This window comes from Plecotus auritus (assembly GCF_963455305.1).
Source record: "Plecotus auritus genome assembly, chromosome: 15".
Classification (NCBI taxonomy): domain Eukaryota; kingdom Metazoa; phylum Chordata; class Mammalia; order Chiroptera; family Vespertilionidae; genus Plecotus; species Plecotus auritus.
This window is the reverse complement of record NC_137781.1, coordinates 16,348,562-16,367,248: the sequence shown is the minus strand read 5'-3', so window position 1 is coordinate 16,367,248 and position 18,687 is coordinate 16,348,562. Positions and strand designations below refer to the sequence as shown.

The following is an 18,687-nucleotide window of genomic DNA, read 5'->3' as shown; positions in this document are numbered from 1 at the left end:
GTCTTTTGTTATTCTCATAGTTTGTGGACTCAATAGTAATACTGATAAACTATTGAAAAAATAGGTGTTTACTTTTTCACAAATATTTAAGTTGTTTGGGAAATACCAAAAGACTGTAAATTTTTAGCCTAAACATACCTCAATATATTTTTATTGTTAACTAGAGGCCCGGTACATGAAATTCGTGCATGGGAAGGGGGTCCCCTCAACTCAGCCTGCACTCTTTCCAATCTGGGACCCCTCAGGACCTCTGACTCCTAACCGCTCACCTGCCTGCTGGCCTGATCCCCTTAACTGCTCTCCCCTGCCTGCCTGATCGCCTCTAACCTCCTCTGCCTTGGCCCTGCCAACATGGCTTTGTCGGGAAGGACGTCCAGAAGGACATCTGGAAGGTCATCTGGAAGATGTTCAGTCTAATTAGCATATTACCCTCTTATTAGTATAGATGCCACCTTGTCCTAAAAATGCAGGTTGTTCCCAGGTTTTCCTGTCATGGAAGGGGAGCCCGCAGTTGCATCCTGGGTTCTGACCAGGGCTTATGCGCTTGTGCTTTATCTCAGCAGATGAGATTCCTAGAAGAAGACTCTTGGATGTACCTTGAACATTTCTATCGAATTTGCCAAATCATCCTCCAAAAATGTTGAACCACTTTAAACTCCCACCAGCAACCATGTGTGTGCCCTCCATCCCACTTTGATGCCAATATCATTGATTTCTCCCTAAAAGCTTCCCTCCTGTCAGCCAGGATTGCTTGGTACTTGAGCCAACCTCATTGTTCAGCTGGAGCCTTGATTTCCCAAGATAGAATTATGGAGGAGGAAAAATAGTTTTCCTCTACCTTTCTGAGTTCTTAGTGGAGGCCCTTGTAATGAAAGACAGATCACCAAGAGAAAAACAAAAGTTCATTAACATGTGTACCTCGTGTATATGTGGGAGATCCCAGGGAAAAATGAATAACTCCCCAAGGTGGCTTAGAATGCATATTTAAATACCTTCTTCCTAGGGAAAGGGGACGGGAGATGTAGGCCTCTTAGAGGAGAGTAAATGATTTTTAGGAAAGATGAATGGGGGTGGGGGGAAATAGTTGGTAACAAAGTTTGGGTGTGATGTCAACTTCTACTCTCCTGTCCTGTGACAGGAGTCAGTCTTCTCTACCTGATGACACTACTCCTGTCAAGGGGACCTATGACATTTGAGCTCCTTTTGGGGGGTCCGATTTTAGGCAGATCAGGAGACTTCAGTGAAAGCCTCTGCATGAATTTGCTGTTTTTCAAGCATCTGCAGCTCAAGATCATCAATATAACAACACAGCATATGTTGGGGTGGCATGTTCTCTGACCTTCAGAATAAACCCAACAAAAGCTTGTTTCCTCTCTTAGATGATCTGCCACAGTAGCCTTATTCCCTGGAGACGGTATCTGACCAGACCTTCCTGGGAGTGGTCATAACATGCCCTGTGCTTGTAGAAAGGTGTGGGCCACATCACTAAATAAACCAGGGGCGTTTTTCTCATCTTGTGGAAAGAGATAAAGTTTTGGTAGTTTATCTCCCTTTCCACAGGTTTCTTGCGGGTTTGTGTCTCCGCTGCCCTCCCCCATCCCCCAGCAGCCCCAGCACCACGGTGGTGGGCCTTGGGCTGCTGGCCTCCCTGTGGGTTTGTGTCCGGATCTGGCCCCCCACAGCCCCAGCACCACCATCATGGGGCTTGGGGCTTTTGGGTGCCAGCCTCCCTGCAGGTTTGTGTTCCTGATCCGGCCCCCCGCAGCCCCAGTGCCGCCATGGCGGGGCTTGGGCTGTGGGGTGCCAGCCTCCCTGTGGGTCTGTGTCCCCGATCCGGCCCCCCGCAGCCCCAGTGCTGCCATGGCGGGGCTTGGGCTGTGGGTGCAGGCCTCCCTGCGGGTCTGTGTCCCCAATGCGGTCTGCCCTAGCCCCAGCACCGCCATGGCGGGGCTCGGGGCTGCAGGGTGCCGGACTCCTTGCGGGTTTGTGTCCCTGATCCGGACCTCCACAGTCCCAGCGCTGCCATGGTGGGGCTTAGGGCTGTGGGGTGCCGGACTCCCTGCATGTTTGTGTCCCCATCCGGCCCCCCGCAGTCCCAGTGCCGCCATGGCAGGGCTTGGAGCTGCTGGGTGCCACTGCCTGGCCGCTATAAGCGTGGCCATCTTTATTGGGTAATTTGCATACTCCTATTGGCTGGTAGTGTAACGGAGTGATGGTTAATTTGCATCTTACTCTTTTATTAGATAGGATTTTAGAGAGGAAGGCAGAGGGAGAGATAGATAGAAACATCAATGATGAGAGAGAATCATTGATCAGCTTCCTCTTGCATACCCCACACTGGGGATCTAGCCTGCAAATCAGGCATGTGGCCTGACCAGGAATCGAACTGTGACTTCTTGGTTCATAGATTGATGCACAATCACTGAGAAACACCAGTCAGGCAGCCTAAACATATTTAAAAATGTGACTGTCATATATTGGGAAATGAGACATTAAAGTAATATGTAATCCTATCTAATAAAAGAGTAATATGCAAATTGACCATCACTCCAACACACAAGATGGCTGCCCCCATGTGGACAAAGATGGCTGCCACAAGATGACTGACAGGGGAGGGCAGTTGTGGCCAATCAGGCCAGCAAGGGAGGGTGGTTGGGAGGGACAAGCCTGCAAGGGAGGGCAGTTAGGGGTGACCCTGCCTGCAGGGGAGGACAGTTGGGGGGGAACCAGGCCAGCAGGGGAGGGCAGTTGGGGGCAACTAGGCCTGCGGGGGAGGGCAGTTAGGGGCAATCGGGCCAGCAGGGGAGCAGTTAGGCGTCAATCAGGCTGGCAGGGGAGTGGTTAGGGGGTGATCAGGCTGGCAGGCAGAAGCGGTTCGGGGCAATCAGGCAGGCAGACAGGCGAGTGGTTGGGAGCCAGCAGTCCTGGATTGTGAGAGGGATGTCTGACTGCCCATTTAGGCCCGATCCTGGTGGCAGTCAAACATCCCTTGAGGGGAGCCCAAACCGGTTTGGCTCAGTGGATAGAGCGTCAGCCTGCGGACTGAAAGGTCCCGGGTTCGATTCCGGTCAAGGGCATGTACCTTGGTTGTGCGCACAACCCCAGTAGGAGGTGTGCAGGAGGCAGCTGATCGATGTTTCTAACTCTCTGTCCCTCTCCTTTCCTCTCTGTAAAAAATCAATAAAATATATTAAAAAAAAAAAAAAAAAAACATCCCTTGAGGGGTCCCAGATTGGAGAGGGTGAAGGCTGAGGGACACACACAAACCCCCTACCCCCAAGCACAAATTTCGTGCACTGGGCCTCTAGTCCTATATAATAAAAGGCTAATATGCAAATCGACCAAGCAGAAGAACTAGTCCCTATAGCACGAACTGACCACCAGGGGGCAGACACTCAATGCAGGAGCTTCCCCTGGTGGTCATTGCACTCCCACAGGAGGAACACCGCTCAGCCAGAAATCCTGAGCTGGGCTCACTGCTGGCAAGTGCAGCAGTGGTGGCAGGAGTCTCTCCCATGGGGAACAGGCCTAAGCCATCAGTTGGACATCCACTGAGGGCTCCTGGACTGCGAGAGGGCACAGGCTGGGCTGAGGAGCCACCCCCCCCCCAAGTGCATGAATTTCGTGCACTGGGCCTCTAAAATATATATATTTATATATTTTAAATTTCTTGTTGAGGGCTGCCCCAGTGATCAGTAGGAATGAGATAGCATACATCACATGTGCTCGAAAACCTCCACTGGCGTGAAGAAGGGTGTAAGTGTCCCACGTAGGGCTGCCAGTTGTGAGTGTCCCACATTGGGCTGCCAGTTGCGAGTGTCCCCCCCATGTTCCATGTGTTTCAGGGTTCAGGTTCAGGTTCAGGGTTCGAGGCTCAGGCTCTGGAGGAGGCCTCACACAAATGAAAGAGACTAGGCAAGAAAATATTAATTTGGGGATTGGGGGCCAGGCAGAAGCCCAAGAGAGGACTCCGCCTTGCTGTGGCCTTGCCATCCTTTTTTTTTTTTTTTTTTTTTTTTTATAAATTTTATTGATTTTTTACAGAGAGGAAGGGAGAGGGATAGAGAGTTAGAAACATCGATGAGAGAGAAACATCGATCAGCTGCCTCCTGCACATTGCCTACTGGGGATGTGCCTGCAACCAAGGTACGTGCCCTTGGCCGGAATCGAACCTGGGACCCTTGAGTCCGAAGGCCGACGCTCTATCCACTGAGCAAAACCGGTCAGGGCACCTTGCCATCCTTTTTATTCAGGTCTGGGGTACACCCATAGGCCTTAGGCAGGCAATTCTAGTAACAGCCAATCAGCAAGGATTTACATAAAACTAAAAGGTGGAAGTTGCTTTAGCTACCATTGTCTCAACTAAACAGTGGGTGGTTGGCTCTGACCCTTGCCAGAGCTTCAAGGTTGACCAGCCTTCCGGGTTCCTTGTCCACACTTCTCTGTTAGTGAAGGCAATGGGCAGCTTCCAACATCTCCCCCGTTTCTTTTCCTTAAAAAATCTTGCATCTGCAGACTAGAAATAAACATATGAGAACAAAAATGAGACAAGCTATAGTGGTTATGCTGAGGCAAATGAATCAGTCTGTAGTAAGTTTCTTTCCGGGCCAACAGTTTTTTGAGTCCCAATTTCAATGTCTAACAGTTCCTATGTGTACATGTCAGCAATGATATTCTAGTTCTGGATGGTGGGCAAATGGTGGCAATGCAGGTCCGACCCTCTCTGGTTTGGTCCTGGGCGACCTGCAGCGTCACACAGCTGCTTACTGCTAGCAAGGCAAAGCGTCTTCACCATCTTCCATATCTGGACTGTTTCTCCTCTTGTCTTCGTGGCTGGAGCAGTCTAGTCAGTTTCTCTCTGGGATTTATTGTTGCAGGAATCCACACAGGCTTGCAGTTTTCTGGAAATATACAAACATATTCTCGACCGAAGGTTAATAAAGGAATCTTTTCTATAAATTTGGACTTTGGATCCTTTTTCATTTTTGCCCACACTATTTTCCTTTGGCTTATTTTGACACCATGTGTGTTTTCATGGGTGTCTTGCTATCAACATTACAAATGAAAATTAATTTTCAAAGTAAAAATTTTTTTATGTAATTTATTTACAGGATATTGTTTTTCTTACAAGATATTATTCTACTATCCCCCCTTTTTTATTTAAATATTAGGAGGCCTTTGGAAATTTTATAATGCAGTCTTGATAACTTTTTATTTTTGCACAAAGATATGACTGCTTTAGATTCATTGCATGTTAAGCAATTTTACTATGAGATGAACTATTAGTGAAAAATTAATTAATGCTTCAGGAACAGTTTCCTGCCCAGTACAACAAAGTTTTCTTGAATACTCACTTATTCAATTAGTCAATTTAAATTAATCTGAAATAAAGTTTATTTTTTAACTTCACTTGTCCTAGGTTAATGGACAATAAGTGACATTAATTAAATCCCTGCAACTAGTCTTTGAGTAACTTTACATAAACTTTGTCAGAGAGACAAAAATACAAATTACTTACTTCAGTTTATGAGGCCAAATATATTGACTTTCAACTACAGTTCTTCAGATGTTTGAAGGAAGCCTCTATTTCCTTCCAAAATAGCTTTCCAGGCTACAGAGAGGCTCATTTAAAAACTTTTGTCTTTCTTTGCACCAAGCAATCTACAGGGCTGCTGCTTAATGCTGGTGGCTATTGCCAGGCCATGTCACATGAAACAACTTCTCTTAAGGTTATGGTCACCACTAGTATGGATCAGATTTAATACCTTAACAAAATCTTAGTTTACCCTGTAAATATTAGTGGAAGAGATTTCAAAATTTTCAAATTTCTCCTTCTTATTAAATTTTAGAATATATTTTTAAAGAGTATCCCCTTTGGCTTATTTGCATATACAGAAGGATCATGGGACGCCTCAGTAACTTTCTTAGAAGACTTAATCAAATTGCTTACAAAAATGCTGTTTCAAGATGGCAGCCCCCAGGGGAGCAGCAAGCCATGTGGCCAACATGGCGGCTGCCAAGTCAAGCGGTCCAAAATGGCGGCTGTCTAAACTGTTCTTTGACAGAAAAGATGGTTTGTTTATTCTCACAATGAACTAGGGAAGAGCAAACCAAAATCCTTAAAAGATAGACAGTCAAAATTATATTGCAGACAGAAATCTCACTAGCTGTTTCTGATGGCTTTATTAGAATTTAATTGTTTATAAAAATATTGGCTTTTTATTTAGCTGAAATTATATGAAAACTTGATTATATTTTAAAAGACTAATTTATAAGTAATTTAAGTAGGTATCTTTATTTAAAAAACAAAGCAAAGCAAATTTAGTAAATGTTTACTTCTGATTCACAAGGCACAAACAGCTTGCCCCCCCTCTAGCCTAATTAAAAATGCAGGTGGCTATGGGCTTTTTGTCATTTTAAATTTCTCTGTTGGATTTAAAGAAATATTTAGTTCAGTTTACCCTTTGTAGAGGCCAAAACCTTTATAACATTTATAAGTAAAATATAGTTATTAATTTTATTTGATAAAGATTTCCATGTGATTTCAAGTATATTAAATCAGTTTAATTTAAAATATTTCCTTTTGTAATGGAGCGCGTCCCCCGGAGATAGACCACCGAGATCAATTGGATCAAACAGGGAAAAGTTTATTGCAAATTCGAATCTGGGCCCCGCTGTAGCTGACGCAGCAGCAGGCAAGTGCCCTGGCGGGAGCGCCGTTGAAAGGGGCAGTCCCTTCCTTTATACCCCTTCCCTCTATAACCGTTGGCCTGGCATTCCCTGATTGGCCCCTTTGAATGACCCGCGAATGTGGGACCCCTTTGTCCTGGACTTTTCCTAATATGGTTCGCTCGCGCAGTGAGGAAGTTCTACACCGGACCTTTCCCTATATGGGTTGTTTGTTACAGAGACAGCTCTGTAATGCCTCTGGCAGGTAGGGGAGTGGTGGTCAGGCAGAAACTATTTCTTTTATTTATGGAATGGGGAGTTCTATAGTGCCTGCGGGGGGTGACCTTTCCAAGTGGTTGTTTTAAATTTTTCTACTCTGACTCTAGACCCCGAGGTCTAGTCCCTTCCTGCCCTCCACATTCCCTACTGGTCTTATCGGGGAATCAAATCCTTGATTCCTCTGCCTCTTCCTCTTCTATTGTTAGATTTTGATAGTGGGACCGGAGGACCATAATTTTAAGGTCCTGGGTCCTAGCCTGTATCATGTTGACTAAAGATCTGAAGAGGCATGGGCCTACTGATAGTACTAACAGTAACCGGACTAAGGGGTCCAGCAAGGGAAGGAGGTAGGGGAGGAAACCATTAAGTCCGCTCCAGAGGGGATTTTCTTGGAGTTCTTTTTTCCTCCTGAGTAGGTCTTCTTGAAGGGTCTTGATCTTATCTCGAATGATCCCCGACTTGTTGGCGTAGAAACAGCATCGTTCCTGTAGGGCAAGGCCCCTAGTACCACGGTCCCCATCAGTACTGTCCTCACTGAAGTCCGGTTCCCCTCCTGCAGGCGTCGAGTCTTCTCCTGGCCTGTGTGGAGCCCAGGCTAGGGATCTCACGGGTGAGGCTGCTGGTTGCCAGGATCCAGGCTGTTTCCTGCTGCAGGAGCTGGGAGTGGTGTAGCCAGGTCTGGACGCCGTCTACTGTAACAGATGTGGGCATGCTCAGGATAACAGTGTAGCGTCCCTTTCAGGTTGGGGTGAGTCCTTGGGCAGTGAACTTCTTTACCCACACCGAGTCCCCGGGCTGGAAGGGATGTACAGGGTCCGCGGTGGGCACTGGCAGTGCGTTTCAAACAAGCTTATGGGTGGCTCTCTGGGTATACTGCAGAGCCTGTAAGGACTTGAGCAAGGAATGGTTATGAATTCTAGTTTTCAGTTTCTCCTTGACCCTGGGAAGGATGTGAGGAGGTCTACTATACATGATCTCAAAAAAAGGGGGAGGAAACCCTTCCCGGTAGGGGGTACACCTGGCCCATAAGAGGGCGAAGGGCAGGAGGTTGGTCCAGTTTTCACTGGTTCCTAGGACAAATTTAATTAAACTCCTTTTTTAAGAGTCCTGCTCATGCCTATCCTGAACTTTGTGGCCAGTATGCACAATGGAGTTTCTAATTTATGCCTATGGCTTGAGCTATACTTTGAGATACCTTGGCTACAAAGGCGGGGCCATTATCTGATACTGGTAGCCAAAATCTAGGTCTTAGTGGGGTATGCTTCAACCCAACCCAAGAAGGTGTCTATAAGAACTATCAGGTACTTGTACCCTGACGCTGGTGGCTTAATCTCTGTGAAATCCACCTCCCAATGCTCTCCTAGGGAATTTCCCCCAGGCCCGAATTCCCAGGGGGACCCTCTTACCTTGCTTAGCATTTACCTGTGCACAGACAGTACTTCTAGTGACTATGCTTTTAATTATCTTATCTAAGCTTGGTATGTAGTACCTGCCTCGCAGAAGTCCAGAAGTCTTGGTGTCGCCTAGGTGGGTAGCCTGGTGTAACTGGGCAACTAACGTCTGACCTAGAGCCTCTGGGACCAACAGTCTGTCATCTGGTAGGGTCCACCAACCATGTGGTCCTTTGATGGCTTGCTTCTGTTCTGCCAATTCCTCCTCTTGTTTGGTGTAGGATGGGTCTGCCGTAGATCAAGGTCCGGCAGGGTTACTAACACTTGTAAAGGCCCCACTGGTTTTAGGGCGGCTTCCTTGGCAGTTAGGTCTGCGGCTCTATTTCCTCTGGCTTCAATTGCCTCCCCTTTCTGATGTCCTGTGCAGTGCACTATTGCAACTGCCCTTGGGAGCCAGATGGCCTTTAATAAGGCTAAAATCTCTTCCCTATTTTTAATGTCCTTTCCGGCTGAAGTTGGTAACCCTCTTTCCCGGTGGATGGCACTGTGTCCCCATTGAAGGGCCTGGATTAAGGCCAAAAGTTTAGCTTTTTGTACTGATGTCCCCTATTCAGGGACTGCACCCAAATGGTGCGGTCCAGGGTGACTACTGCTGCCCCTGCATATCAGATCCCATCTGAACATAACTGCTCCCATCCGTGAACAGTACCTTGTCTGGTGATGATAGCAGGACATCTGTCAGGTCTGGGTGAGCCGTTTGTACTGCGTCTGTTACCTCTATGCAGTCATGAATGGGTTCCTCTGGATCATCATCTGGAAGCAGGCTGGCAGGGCTGATGTCCAGTGTCTTATGGAACCAGATACGGGGCTGGTCCAGGAGAAGAGCTTGGCACTGGGTGATCCTGGTGTTTGACATCCATCTCTCCGGAGCAGCTCGAAGGAGGGCCTCCACAGCATGGGGTGTTGCCAGGGCTAGTTCCTGGCCCAGAGTCAGCTTATCTGCCTCCTTTACCAGCAATGCTGTGGCGGCCACTGCCCGGAGGCACGCTGACCACCCTGCTGCCGTACTCTAGCCTCTTAGACAGATAGGCCACAGGTCTCTTCCAGGGACCTAGAGTCTGAGTGAGAACCCCTTTGGCAATGCCCCTTACCTCACTCACATAGAGGTGGAAGGGCTTCGTGACGTCTGGCAAGGCTAGGGCAGGTGCTGAGACGAGAGCCTTCTTTAGTTCCTCAAAGGCCCGTTGTTCCACTTCGGTCCAGTTCAGCGGCTGCGTTCCCCCAGTACTTGAGTATAGAGGTTTAGCAATCTCCGCGAACCCCGGTATCCACAGGCGGCAGTATCCAACTGCCCCTAGGAATTCCCAAACCTGCTTCTTGGTTGTAGGCGTGGGGATTCATAAGATTGCCTTTATTCGACTGAGGGAGAGGGTCCGTCTGCCTTTGCTAATGTTGTACCCTAGGTATGTGACATCAGAGGAGCATAACTGTGCCTTCTTGGCTGACACCCGGTAGCCTAATGCTTGTAGGGTGCCTAACAGGCCCTCAGTGGCTTGTCAGCAATTTTCCTCAGTATCTGCTGCCAGTAGAAGATCATCTACATACTGGAGTAGGGTGCATTCTGGATGCTCCTGCCTAAAGGCAAGTAGGTCTGAGCTCAAGGCTTCATCAAAGAGGGTGGGAGAGTTTTTGAAACCTTGAGGCAGTCTAGTCCAGGTCAATTGTCCTGAGAATCCACCCTCTGGGTCATTCCACTTGAATGCAAAGATAGGCTGGCTAACCGGGGCCAGGGGTATGGTGAAGAAGCCATCCTTTAGATCTAAGACAGTGTAGAATTGTCTCTCTGGAGGCAGAAGACTTAGCAGAGTGTAAGGGTTCGGGACCGTGGGATGTATAGTCTCAACCCTCTTGTTCACCTCCCTTAGGTCTTGTACTGGCCTGTAGTCTTTAGTCCCAGGCTTTAAAACTGGAAGCAAGGGGGTCTGGCAGGGAATTAGAATTCCCGCTTTCCGCAGCCGACAAATGTGTTTAGCAATTCCCTTCTTTGCTTCTAAACTCAGGGGGTATTGCCTTACCTGGGCTGGAGTGGCGGTGGCTTGCAATTGGACTACTACAGGAGCTTGATGACTTGCCAACCCCGGGGGGGGGGGGTTGTTTTCTGCCCAGACCATGGGATAGAGACGTTGTAACTCCTCCAGGTAGGTAGTGGGCTTATGCTTTTCCCCTGGTGTCGCTTTTTCCGCTTCCTGCAAGATATATTCCTCTGACCGAGGACAGGTTAAAAGAATACAGGCGGGGGAGGATGTAACCGGACCTGGGTTCCTTGGATCCACGGTGAGGTGTGCTCTGTCCCCCTCAAAGGATATGGTGGCTTGTAGCTTCTGTAGGAGGTCACGTCCAAGCAGGGGTACGGGCATTCTGGCATGGCCAGAAATGAATGCATTACCGTGTTCCTTCTGAGGTCCACAGTCCTTTTTGATGTCCAAGGAAAACAGGCAGTTTGTCCAGTGGTTCCCTGGACTGATGTCTTCTTAGAGGTTACGGGTCCCATCGGCTCTGTCAAGACTGAATAGACTGCCCCAGTGTCCACCAGGAGACTAACAGGTTTAGCCTCAACTTGTAAGGTTTACCCTGGGCTCCTGGGGGTTTAATGGAAAGGAGCCCCAGGCCCGTCAGTCCTCTTCCTCTAAGTTAAAGATCCTTGGAGTCTGAGTCTCCCCTTTTGCTTCCCTAGCTAACCTGCCAGGACATTCTCTCTTTCAGTGCCCCTGCTTCCTGCAATAGGCATACTAACTCCTTCCTGTTTGCTACTGGCCTTTTCTTTCTTTCTACATTCTCTTTTCCTTCTCCTCACATACACAAACCTTCACAGATGTCACAATTTCAAATTAGCCTTCAAATCTTCTTTCTATGTCCTTCAAAAATGCATAACCATGCCTCAAACCTTCTATTATTTTAAAATATTTAGAAAAGGTAGAGGGAGGAGGGAACAGGCCCAGCATGCGGTTCCCAGGCCTCCAGCCACTTGAAATTCAAACTGCCACATTCTTCCTAAAGATAAAAGATCTCAGTTTCTGATAAGCCTGAAAAGGGAAATGGGGTAATTTCTAGCTGCCCTCTTTAAGCCCCCTAACAGAACACGGTGAAAAGTGTCCAAGGAGTCGCCGGGGTTTCTTGGGTCTCATTGGGGCGCAGGGGGTCACAAGGGAATTTCCCTCTTCGCCACCGCCTCCAGCTACTCAAAACAACCCCTGCAGGGGACGGTGCCGGGTGGGCGGAGGCAGGGAGCACGGCTTGGGTCCCAGGTGGCGAATGGAGGTGCTCCCACCGAGGCGTTTTCATCTGCAGTCCACTGGGAAAAGCGCTTGCCTCCTGCCCGCGAAGGTGGCGTGTGGGGAACCGGTGACCCTTACACTGCAATCAGACTTTCTGACCTCTCTGAAAAGCCCCTCTGCTTGAGTGTGTTTCCATTAAAAAGTACTGATTTTAGAACCAATAACTTGAGAGTTGCCACACACAAAAGGACCAAGTGGCCCACAAAATATTTTCCTTTTCTTCTAAAGGTTTTACAATGCATTATAATCATTAACCATATTAAACTTAAATGGCCAATTGAGACAAACAGTTCTGAGACCATTCCTCCACCCCTGATTAAGACTGGGTGGCGGCAGGTGTCAGAAATAAGATTAATTTAGTTTTTGAGCTTTCTGGGCAGACTTGGTGACTTTGCCAGTTCTGGCTTCCTTCCTTCTGTCTTTATCCTCTCTCTCTCTCTTCCGACGTGAAGAGGGTATTTAAAAGCTGTTGGCAATCGTCCCATGTGGGCTGGTGGGTATAGAAAACAGACACCAGAAGAGTTATCAGCCCTTGTGGGTTCTGGGAAAAAGGGGGGTTCTGATTCTTCCAATTATAAAGGTCGGAGGTGGTGAACGGAACATAAGTCCTTAGGTGAACGCCGCGAGAGTCTGTCTCTCCTACCTCTCTCAGGGGGAGTTGTGCCACTGGTCAGTTGTCACCAAAAAGGGCTCCTGACCTAGTATGGGGAGGGCTCAGGGGGAAGTCATTGGGGTGGGACTCCCCCTGCAAGGTGGAAGAATCGGGCGCCATCGGGAGGTCCGGTCCAGCCGCACCTCCCTGTGGCAAAGGTGGATACTCTCTCTTGGTTCGGGGCTCCTCCCGAGACCCAGCGGTGGTGGCTGAGTCGGCTGCGGCCACGTAGGGAGGCGGACGGGGAGCTCTTGGTCCCGGGATCGGGTCCTCCTCTGGGGCGTCCAAAATTGGGGGAGCCGAGGGGGCCCGCAGTGGTTTCCCGCTGCGCCCCCCGGGTGACTTCGCCACTGAGATAGACCTAGTGGGTCTCTTTCCCAATTTTTCTCTAGACTGGGGGCAACCACAATCCTTCAGCCATTTGGGGTTATCAAACAGGACATCAATCCAGATGTCGATGTAAGGAATTTGGTTCGGGTGTCCGGGATTGCCATAAACTACGCGCCAGACTCCCGTACAGGGTCCCATATCTAGGGTCCCTGTTGAAGGCCAATTAACCCCAAACATTGGCCATTCTAATTCACAGAATCTCCGAAGGGTGAAAGCATCTACCGACACCCCGTAGCTCTCCCCTCTCTTCCTGAAGACAGTAAAGTTCTTTATCATACACTCAAGGGGACTCAAAGGGCCAGTTTTACTGCCTCCTTGACCCATCTTAGCCCTCGACCCGATTCTCCACACACTGTAAAGAGACAAAGAAGCAAAACAAAACAAAAAAGCCGACAAACAACACTTCCCTCACTATCAGCCGCGGCCTCACAGACACTTCATCAACCATTCATACAACCAGACCAGGTTCCTCAATAAACCTGTAACCGGGCCTCAGTGGTCGTCACCACTTTGGCTGTGAACAGGGAGTTTTGCGGCGTCCCGCCTCCCTTAGTTCACTACTGAGGTACGTACCATACCAAACCAGACCAGACCAGAAATACGAAAACAAAACAGGCCTGACTTACCGGCGCCGCGCAGGCAGGGACAGGAACGTTGCGGAGCTCCGGGGAACGGGGTGAGATTTGAAGGGGCTTAACGAGAAGCCCCCTTAGTGCTATCTCGCTGGGGCCTCCAAATGTAACGGAGCGCGTCCCCCGGAGATAGACCACCGAGACCAATTGGATCAAACAGGGAAAAGTTTATTGCAGAATCAAATCTGGGCCCCGCCGTAGCTGACGCAGCAGCAGGCAAGTGCCTGGCGAGAGCGCCGTTGAAAGGGGCAGTCCCTTCCTTTATACCCCTTCCCTCTATAACCGTTGGCCTGGCATTCCCTGATTGGCCCCTTTGAATGACCCGCGAATGTGGGACCCCTTTGTCCTGGACTTTTCCTAATACGGTTCGCTCACGCAGTGAGGAAGTTCTACACCGGACCTTTCCCTATATGGGTTGTTTGTTACAGAGACAGCTCTGTAATGCCTCTGGCAGGTAGGGGAGTGGTGGTCAGGCAGAAACTATTTCTTTTATTTATGGAATGGGGAGTTCTATAGTGCCTGCGGGGGGTGACCTTTCCAAGTGGTTGTTTTAAATTTTTCTACTCTGACTCTAGACCCCGAGGTCTAGTCCCTTCCTGCCCTCCACAGTTCCCACCCTACTTACAGATCACGACTTCTGCAGCTGATCGTGGTCTTTGTGTGCGGTGAATTTCCCTCACCTATACGGTGAATTCTTCCCCACCTTTTGGGTGTAATCTTCCTTTCTTCGCTCTAGGTGAAATCATCCCCTCCAGAGGTCCCACGTTGAAGGCAATAGTTGTGAGGGTCCCACGTTGGCCTGCCAGTTGCGAGTGTCCCCCCCCCCCCCCACGTCCCACGCGGTTCAGGGTTCAGGTTAGGGTGCGGGGTTCGGGCTCTGGAGGCCACACACAAATGAAAGAGACTAGACAAGAAAATATTAATTTGGGAATTGGGGGCCAGGCGGAAGCCCAAGAGAGAACTCCGATTTGCTCTGGCCTTGCCATCCTTTTTATTCAGGTCTTGGGGTACACCCATAGCCCTTAGGCAGGCAATTCTAGTAATAGCTCGATGATAGCCCGTCAGCAAGGCTTTACATAAGACTAAAAGGTGGAAGTTGCTTCAGGTACCTTTGTCTCCACCAGACAGTGGGTGGTTGGCTCTGACCCTTGCCAGATCCTCAAGGTTGACCAGCCTTCCGGGTTCCTTGTCCACACCTCTCTGTTAGTGAAGGCAATGGGCAGCTTCCAACAGAAGGGAGACAATAAGAGGAAAATACATTACAGAGGTGATAAATTAGAATTTTGAGAGAAGAACCTAATTAGGCAACAACCTGTCTTTGTCACAGCATTTTCGTGTTACCAGTGAGATTGTGCCTCTTGGAATGAAGCTGCGTGAGAGGAGTGTGGTTCAAAGAATTATGTGACGAAAAATGATGTGAAATGTTATGGCCTCAACAACCTGGGTTTGGAGTCAGAATGGTGAAGTGTGATGCCATGTTTTTTGGTGTCTTGGAGGGAAAATTGAGAGACAACAAGCATATTACCTAACAAGACCAGTGCCAAATCACTCACACTCCCTTTATGTGCAACAACTCGCATTACCCTAAGTTCCTGACACCACTGTTATTGAGAAGGGGCAGTTTGACTCACATTGAGGCCCAGAGCACAGGTATCTTCTATCTGCTCAACTCCCTTTATTGTGGAAGACACAGCATCATAGGAATGTAAGGAAAGATTGACTTTGATGGGACTGAGGCCTAGTATCTTCTCTGATGTGGGGAGTAGAGGAAACAGATGGATGTGGTGGATTAAGACTATGACAGACTTGGAATATTAGAAGAGAATCTGATCATGGTCTGTACTGTCCCCACAATGACAGGATATGAACTTTGAGGATGTGGTCATTGCCTTCTCTCAGGAGGAGTGGGTGCTCCTTGATGAGGCTCAGAGACGTCTGTACTGCGATGTGATGCTGGAAGTGTTTGCACTTGTAGCATCTGTAGGTAAGAACTTCACATCTCTCCTAGGGTCCTGAGATGATGTTCTCTCTTACTTTATTCCCCAGGCATTGCACTCTCTCTCTCTCTCAGACAGACCATGGGTTCTGCAAATATTCCTAACTGTCTTTTCAAATGTACTATGGCTGCCAGTGCTGAGCACTGTGGAAAGCCCTGAGCAATAGACTCCACAAACTTCTCTTACAACATTTGCCTCAGAAAGTGAAGGATGTTTCTGGGAGTAAGGGGTCTTACAGACACCTTAATTGATCCCACCTGTTGTTTCTCTTCCTTGGAGGGTGACTACATTCAGATCCATGGCTTCCACTTCTGCCCCTTTCCTATAGCTAAATTCCTGGTGACTATCTGTGCCAGATTATGGTTTTTACTTGCATGAAACATGTACTGTTCTTGTAAGACCCTCCTTCATACCAGGAACCAGCTCTTTTCCATCAGTGTTCAGAAGCAGGTGCCACTGGCTACACCACATTTCTACCTTATCATTTACCTACTTTACTCTTTCTGACATGTCATTTCACCTGTGACTTCCTGGCTTTCGGCTATGTTCACCTTTATGGCATTTTTACATCATCTGCTCCTCTGCATTGCTGCCTCTGATGTATTCTTTAACACTGACTTACACATGTGTTATGAAGTGCACTTACATGCTTAAGAAGGTTTCAAACACCAGCTACTCGTTTATTGAATTTTTCTTCAAATAAGAGATAAGGAAAATTCTGCAGTTTTTCTATGTCATGAGCAGACAAGCCCTGCTGAACACTGTTAGCCTAAGGAAGGGCTGGAAGTCTTACCTCTCTTCCATGTGGTGCTTCCCATCTTTGTGTCATATTCCTGGTGTGGTCTTCCTTCCTTTATGATCTGCAGAGGCCCAGAACTTCACAGAAGCCTCTTATTAATGCTTCCTTCACATCTCTTCTGAAAACTGCATGAAGTCCAGGTGTCATGGTCCACACACTTTTGTAATGAAACTTCCCCCTGTCACCACAGTCCTCATTCGTTTCCTCACCTTTTTTCTGTTTTCAGGTTATTGGCATGAAGAGGATGATGAGGAGGCCTGTTCTGATCAGAGTGTTTCTGTACAAGGAGAGTCACATGTCAGGGCTTCTAAGAGCTCCAGCAACCCAGAAGTCACATTCCTGTAAGCAGTGTTTCTCAGTGTTAAAAGATATTTTGCACCTGACTGAGTCACAAGCAGAATAGTTTGAGCAGAAAGCCATCTTCAGTGACGCATGTGTGAGATATTTCTGTTTCAGCGCAAACCCTCACCAGCAACAGAAGGATGTCAGTGGAAAGGCCTCCTGGAAAGAAGCTATGGACAGGCCCTCATTTGTGACAAGGTGTAGCTTCTATTTATCAGAGGAGCCTTCAAACAAGAAGGAGGTTGGGAAAGACGTCCAAGCTCCCTCAGAGCTGCTTCAGCCTCGGGCCTCTCAGAACACTGAGGAGCCACACAGTGGCAGTGAGGTTTCCCAAGAATATCTCAGTGAAAAAAGTCATCACCAGTGGGCAGAATGTGAAATAACTGCCAGCCACCACCAGAAAGTTGTTGAATCTCAGGGTGTATGTTCTGGAGAACTGAGTTATGAGTGTGACAAATGTAGCAAAGTTTTCAGACGAATCTTTCACCTCATTCAACATAAGAGAGTTCATAGTGGAGAAAAGCCATATGAGTGTACAGGTTGTGGGAAGTCCTTCAGTCAAAGTTCTACCCTCATTCAACATCGGAGAATTCACACTGGAGAAAAGCCTTATAAGTGTAGTGATTGTGGGAAGTCCTTCAGATGTAAGTCTGATGTCAATAAACACCAGCGTGTTCACACTGGAGAAAAGCCATATGAGTGCAGTACTTGTAGGAAGTCCTTCAGTAAGAGTTCTACCCTCAAGAAACATCATAGAATTCACACTGGAGAAAAAACTTATAAATTTAGTGACTGTGGGAAGTCCTTCAGATGTATGTCTGATGTCAATACACACCAGCAAGTTCACACTGGAGAAAAGCTTTATAAGTATAGTGATTGTGGGAAGTCCTTTAGTCAGAGTTCTAACCTCACTCAACATCAGAGAGTTCACATTGGAGAAAAGCCTTATAAGTGTAGTGATTGTGAGAAGTCCTTCAGAAGTAAGTCTGACGTCAATAAACACCAGCAAGTTCACACTGGAAAAAAGCCATATGAGTGTATAGGTTGTGTGAAGTCTTTCCGTGTGAGATCTACCATCATTAAACATCAGAGAATACACACCGGAGAAAAGCCTTATAAGTGTAGTGATTGTGGGAAGTCTTCAGAAGTAAGTTTTATGTCAATAAACACCAGCGAGTTCACACTGGGGAAAAGCCTTATGAGTGTACAGATTGGGGAAAATCTTTTACTCAAAAATGTGGCCTTATAAGACACCTGAGACTTCACACTGGAGAAAAGCCTTAAATGTGTAGGGAATGTTTTCTTTTTGTTGCCCAGAATAACAGCACTGAAGGAGACACATTTACCTTAACACACCTCATTTTTATCAGAACATACACTCTGCTAGATTCCTCATAAGTTTCAGGTACAAGTGAGGTTATAAGGAGCTGCTTGCACTTGCTATCCTGCCCAGGTCTACTACGTGATTGATGTCACTGTGAAGGTTTATGGCTAAAGTGATTTCACCTCTACCACCTAGTTCATGTGAACAGTGTGAATCAGTCACAAACCCTTAGTGCTCTCTTGTGCTTGAATAAATTCTAAATACTCTGAACACACTCTAGCCGGTTTGGCACAGTGGATAAAATATTGACCTGCAGACAGAAGGGTCCTGGATTTGATTCTGGTCAAGGGCACATGCTGGGGCTATGGGCTCGATCTCCAGTGGGGTGTATGCAGGAGGCAGCTGATCATTGATTCCCTCTCACCATTGATGTTCCTATATCTCTCTACCTCTCCCTTCTTCTCTGAAATAAATATAAAAATATTCTTTTTCATAAAAGATCAATTGGCAAAATTTAAATTAATTCTCAGTTTTATAAATAAATAAATACTCTGAACCCTTGGCAGGATCTTCATTCCTTTCTCTCTGACTAGGGAATGGGCCTGACTCAGGGTTTGTCCAGAATACCCATCTGTAGCAAAGAAGTAGTCCCTCTTAAGGTGGTTCTCACATTGTGCTGTGAAGATTGGCTTAGATTCTATTTCACCAATCTGAACCCCACTGGTTCTGGTTTATGATATCTCAGTAAAGATGAATTTTTTGTTGTACCTTTCATTGTTTTGGTTCTATTCACTTCCTGCTATGTTTTGAAAGTGCTGTTGTGATCTGTCAGCATGTAGATGTGAACAGATATTGTGGGGACATCAAACCTTCAGTG

The 18,687-nt window shown here is 47.5% G+C and overlaps 1 protein-coding gene across 3 annotated transcripts in view; it reads left to right on the top strand.

The window, feature by feature from the left end:
- LOC308239138 (zinc finger protein 548-like) overlaps positions 1-18,370 on the top strand; it is an 80,098-nt gene extending 61,728 nt beyond the window's left edge. For 2 of the 3 annotated variants that reach the window (XM_080651748.1, XM_080651746.1), the window contains one exon: positions 16,371-18,251. In XM_080651748.1, coding sequence (XP_080507874.1) covers positions 16,371-16,489 — 119 coding nt within the window. In that variant the 3' untranslated portion in view covers positions 16,490-18,251. Of the gene's footprint in view, positions 1-15,280; positions 15,333-16,370 lie in introns of those variants that run through there. The other variant, XM_080651747.1, reaches the window with a different exon arrangement.
- The last annotated feature ends 317 nt before the right edge of the window (positions 18,371-18,687 follow it).